The sequence below is a fragment of the Schistocerca cancellata genome, chromosome 1, assembly GCF_023864275.1.
Source record: "Schistocerca cancellata isolate TAMUIC-IGC-003103 chromosome 1, iqSchCanc2.1, whole genome shotgun sequence".
NCBI lineage: Eukaryota > Metazoa > Arthropoda > Insecta > Orthoptera > Acrididae > Schistocerca > Schistocerca cancellata.
The window spans coordinates 402,293,489-402,299,488 of NC_064626.1; the positions used below are offsets into that span (position 1 = coordinate 402,293,489).

The 6,000-nt window shown below is 41.6% G+C and overlaps 1 protein-coding gene across 1 annotated transcript in view; it reads right to left on the bottom strand.

Annotated features, from left to right (window-relative positions):
• LOC126178891 (protein doublesex-like) overlaps positions 1 to 5,794 on the bottom strand; it is a 410,275-nt gene extending 404,481 nt beyond the window's left edge. Inside the window, exon 1 of the mRNA XM_049924570.1 lies at positions 5,608 to 5,794. Coding sequence (XP_049780527.1) covers positions 5,608 to 5,794 — 187 coding nt within the window. The remainder of the gene's footprint in view (positions 1 to 5,607) is intronic.
• Between the last annotated feature and the right edge of the window lie 206 nt (positions 5,795 to 6,000).

A 6,000-nucleotide genomic window follows, 5' to 3' on the forward strand; every position in this document is an offset into this window, starting at 1 on the left:
GGAGGTTGAGAACGTAGATAGAATGTGTCTCTTACAATGGAAAACTGTGCTGCAGTCGGGCAAAGAAAAGCAAACGAATAATGCAAGTTGTTGCAATTTATGCAAAACTATACTGCCGGCGGTAAAAAATAGACGTGGTTTAATATTTTACATACAGTTTTCGCTGTCGGTAGGGCACCGTAAGATATAGTGGTATCTGCAGTAATAAACAACTCACGATAAATGTGGCTAAATGCAAAAAGTGTACATAAATGATGATCATATTCCATTGTTTATGAAGACAGTGACACAATTCAAACTTCGAGGAATAAGCAAACAAAAGCAGCAAAGAGAATATGTTACGTACATTTACACTGGGTGCCTGGGCATAGATTACCGGCAGCAATGGTGTACTATGCTCCAAAAAGGTAAAGAGTTGGAAGACCAAAAAGGGATGGCCACCGGAACAGACTTTGCCCTCTCCTAGTTCTCGGAGAGAAGAAGACGGATAATGGTGTCAGTTAATATGAAGTGTACAAAAATATCGGTTTTATGACACACTCGTGGCAGATCTCAGTTGCTGATGAGACTGTTTATTAAGATATCACTTACTGAATATCGTTGCAACTTTTTGGTCCCCGACGAGTTCATTTTTCTTGATGAGATAAAAGTATTTTAAGTTGGACTGCTAAGTCAGACATAACCATTACGGGAAGATCACGGAAAGAAATAAGCCAATGGTCTCTTAATGAAAAACTAACGAAATAATCTGAATACGGCGTTACAGGTTCTACCATGATTATGCTGCTTCCAACGTATCTTTCTCTACAAAGTCTGTAACAAAAAGAGTAAATATCCATTTTTTTGCTGTCACAATAGCGAATGGGGAGAAAGAAGGAAACGGCATCCTGGTAACACGCGGTGAACTCCATGCGGTATTTTTTCGATGGATAACAGTAATTATGTGTCTGTTTTCTTTCCCTCTTAAGCGTGGTTTTTTTTCAGGTTGCCTTTATTTCAGGTATTGTGATAAAATGGATACCAAAATGAAATTAAAGGTATTCGATAATTAGTATATTACTGCGGGGAAATACTAAAACAGACCATAAATGTCAACGAGAAAGGGACTGATTGCGCAGAATGGGCATTCAAGCCAGATCCAAACACTTCATATTCTGGTTAGACATATTTGCAAACGCTAAAATTGCTGAGTGTTACTGACTTCCTTACTTCAGGAGTCTTAGGTAAATAGCTGGCGAATAATTTATCGTAAAGAGTTCCCAAGTACAACAATGCATTTTATTATGTGTCGTAGTGTTTGTATTTACATGACTTCCTGAAAGCTGGAAATTAAATTACAGATTGGGCATTACTTTTCCCACTTATCTCTACATGTTGAGGCACAGATAAAGAAGCTAGGATGAAACTGTTCTAAGCCTACTTGGAAGAGAGGGTAAGTTAAGAGTGATCAACAGTTGTGAGGGGTAGGATAGCAATACAAACACAAGTTACGAGTCAGCAGCTATCGTAAGCAAAATAAAAATGATTCAGGTATGTTTTGAATTAACTGAGTCATAGTTTTTGAAAAAGTAAAAACAAAAAGGGAAATGTAAATGAACCATTACATTAACGCAGTTCGCTCAGGTAAGATCTACATACTTTTGGAAAACCATAAATTACGGAATTGCGAATTTAGTATGGCTTGTTTTCTACAGATGTTGTTTTAGTTGCAGTTGTTGTTGTAGTTGTTGTTGTTGTTGTGATTTTCAGTACGAAGACTGGTATGATGCAGCTCTCTAGGCTAGTATATCCTATGTAAGTCTTTTCATGTCTCCACATCGATTTCAACCTACTTACTTTATTCATTCCTTGGTCTCCCTCTACAGGTTTCATTTCAGACACTTTCTTCCACTACTAACTTGACAATTTCTTGATGTCTCAGGACGTGTCCTGTCAAACGATCTCAGCATTTACTCAAGCTGCTCCATCAATTTATTCTCCCCTCAGTTCGATTCAGTTATTCATCAGTTGCTCGATTTACTCGTTTACTCTTCAACAACTACTGTAGTACCATATTTCAAAAGCGTCTATTGTGTTCTCGTCTGAACTGCTTATCATCCACATCTCAGTTCCTTACAAGGCTACACTCGAGACAAATACCTTCAGAAAACAGTTCGTTCCATTTAAATTTATATTCCTTGTTAACAACTTATATGAAAACTACTTTTGTCTAAAAAGGTAAATAACGTTTCAACATACAGGAAATACCAGTATAAACAAACACGCAACTGAAAAAGTAATACATTTCTGGAAGATTCTAGTGACAGACTAATGGCAAAAACTATAAAGGGACACAGTTTTCTTCTACAAATTATTATTCTCCCTTACGAATGTATGCTCATTTTTTCAGTAATGGTATCACGTTAAACTAAATCAGAACTGGCCCAACTTTATTATCAGAAACTTATGCAGTGTGTTTTGAGTTAGTGTTGTTATCAGAAATTACTGAAATTTGGATTACACTCCGTTTACGTTATTGACAGATTTTTATCTTCATTCAAGCGCCAACTGTTGGTTCTGAATTGTGCGTACCTGGCGATGAGGTCTTTGTCAATGAAAAATGAAACATACAATCAGAAAAGTTACGTTAACTGTATATGGCTGTCAGTGTTGACAGTCTACTTTTACACCAGTGTCTTAAAAGTCATGGCTGCTTCTATCACAACATGTTTCAAATAGAATACAGGGCTCGGAATTGTAGCGTGTGACATCGTGTTGTGTGATCTGCGAGAGAAACAGCATGCAGTAACCGAGTTTCGATTTCGAAGAGTTCGTCTACACATAGAGCACCCTCTACGTCAGTGTGACAATAGCAGAAAACACACGAGCTCTACGGCATCTGCAACAATCCGACGCCTTTGGTTCACTGTCTGTCATCGATCGTCTTCCATACAGTCCCGACTTGGCCCCATCCGATTTTCAGTCCTGGCTTGGCTCCAACCGATTTTCATCTGTTTCCAAAACTTAAAGAAGACCATCGAGCACTTCATTTTTATAGTGATGAAGCGGTAAATCAGAGGTGAGTTTGTGGCTCCGTCACTGAAGTAGAACATTCTACAAAGACGGTATCAACAAACTGATCTCTCATTGGGAGAAATGTGTCCATTGCCAGGGTTACTATGTTGAGAAATAAATACGTAGACATGAAGAATACAAATGAAGCATGTTAATAACGTTTTGTTTTATTTAAAAAGCTTTAAAAGTATTCACATGAAAAATTCGGAGGCATTACGTTTCAGCATCCCTTCGTCATCTTGACTGTAGTGCATTCTATTATCGACAAATGCTTGTGAATTTCGGTAGCTTGACGATAACGAAGAAGAAGAATGAAAAATAAACAGGGATTATCACAGAAAAATTATTTATACCACCAGCTAATGGCCAAAATGAAGTGCAGACCCAATAACAATATTAAGTGAATCAATATGTATCTTTCAGGAAGCTGATAGCTGTGTCTGAAATAAATAGATGAGTTTTGGCGCAGTGACACAATGGAATGCTTCAAACTCTCTACCTCTAATCAAGGAAAATGCACACGTTATGCGAATGAGTTTTTTTTTACTAGTAAAATGCACTAAAACGTGGAGAGGAACACTGCAATACAGATAAAGGGGCATTAGTGTCCAAATCCTAGGCTAGCCATGACTGTTATTCGGACACTCGTGGCCGCAGATCGTCTCATTGCAGTCATCTCGAGCTGTCGAAGATCGAACTGCTGTTATACTGTTCGCATTGTTGAATGCTTTCCAGTATGGTGCGACAGAAGCGGGAAATTCGTGCATTTTACGATGATTAGCTACATGTGGAAGAGCTAATTTTGGTTCGTCAGGTGATAAAACTGCACTGGCGAAATGTGGGATAAATGAGGGCCACATGTAGCAACAAAGCCAGGTATGCACATGGTAGAGGTTTCATCCAGACATAATTATTGCACCCTCAAAGCAATGTTGACGTTACAGACGCAGAAATTACATCAGTAATTGTGAGCAGCCAATTACAAAGTTGTTCTTTATGTGAGACACGACCATTATCAGAGGACAGTCTTAGTACTCCAATCCGTCTATTACAAGAAGTATATAATTTCATCTTCCAACGTCTCTGATACCCTCGTAAATTCGCCACTTACTCTTGCGCTTGGCACCAATAATCGGCTTTTGATAAAAACGAACCGCAGGCAGGAATTTAGTTTTTAGGAGATAAAAATAAAAAGCTCTTGTAACTGTTAAAACAGCGAGATGAAAAAAATAAGAGATTTAACATGTCTAAAGCAACAGTAAACAAGATGTCAGCACAGGGAAACTTGTGAAGCGGATTAGAGCATGATAGGTAAACGCTACCAGCATGAAACAAATGACATCGTCAAGTGATACAAATTTAATAAAATATAAATAAAATTAAAAAACCACTGAAGGTAGCACGTAAGGTGCAAAACACGTGTGGAAAATGAAAAATGAATGCTCTTTGTATCTCACATGCCGACAATGTTCTTTATTGGCACAAATTATATCCTCAGCTGTATCACTGTTTCTCGCATTTAATTTTTGTTCATAAAGTTTCTCCACGTGCATACCGAATTGCGAGCACAACTGAAGAAAATTGAGATAACTATGTCGAAGATCCACTGTATGAACTACGAATAAATGTTTCACTTCGGTGCTAACATTCTTTCAATATTTTTACAGTTTTCGCGAATCACGCATGGAGATTGTATTAGAACAAATGAGCCCTCGGTCACAAATATTAAGTCAAAATTGAACAGGTTTCGAAGCTACTATGAGCGTCGTCTTCAGAATTAAACTAACTGTTCTAAAACATAATAGGTATATAAGACATTAATAAACTAAAGTGTGTACTGACTGGGAAGAGATGCAGTACGTACAAGTCACATTCTAAAAAAATCTAAGCTGGAAAGGCGACGTCACGAAAAGTTGTAAATAAGATGGCGAGCCGCTAAGGGTTGCTCGTACCTGAGTGAACACGGATTACAACAAAACTCATTGTCATAAACCAGTCGTGGGGCATTCAAAAATAAGCTCGCAGGCTTCGATCGAAGCGGAGTTGTGACGGTTATCCGGATGCTATCTGCATTTCAGAATGTTGATACACCACTGATAATTTGGCAACAAATAGTGATTGAAGAGTTGAGTTGATGCAGGTATGAAATTCAATGTTGACGATCCAGTTCAGCGGGAAAACTGTCTCAGATATTGCACGAGGAATGAGCATTACGTTGGCACTTTCCAAAAATGTTGTCACTTCCAGTGTTTCGTTGCCGTAGGAAAATAATGAATAGCAAATAGATCAAATCTTAGAAAGTCTTGAGGCACGTCACGTTCGAAAAAGGGTCGTGACAGTTGCTCCGAAGGCACCTGCATTTCACACGGTGGCTGAAGGAACTTTCACCTTACGTGTAACTAGTTAGTGCGGAAGGTGAGGAATGCCAGAAGAGCTCGTCGGCCGCGGCAGTTTGAAATCGGCGCGCGGAGGCGGCCGGCCGGAGCACGTGGCAGTGCGCCTCGGCGGCGGGGGTCGGTGGGCGGGGGGCGGAGGGCGGAGGGCGTTACTCACCGGACGGCGTCTGGTGGTGCATCAGCGGCAGGGGGTGCTGCGACGGCGACTCTCCGCGACGGCCTCCGGGCGGCGGCGGCGAACACGACGAGTCGCAGCTGCCGTCGGCCAGGTGGCGCGGGGGCACCGCCGCCACGGGACGCAAGTGTTCCTCTCCGGGCACCACGATGGCGGCGGCGGCGCCCATTTCGGCGGGGGGCACGGTGCCCGCGGCGAGCGGCGGGGGCGGCGGCGGGGGCGGCGGCGACGGCGACGGCGGCTTCTTGAGGCCCATGGCCTCGTCCTGCGCCTGGGCGCGCCGCAGCGCCGTCTGCATCGCCATGACGCGCTGGCGCTCGGCCGTCAGCAGGCACTTGTCGCACGTGTGGTAGCGGTACTTGCAGTAGCGCTTGT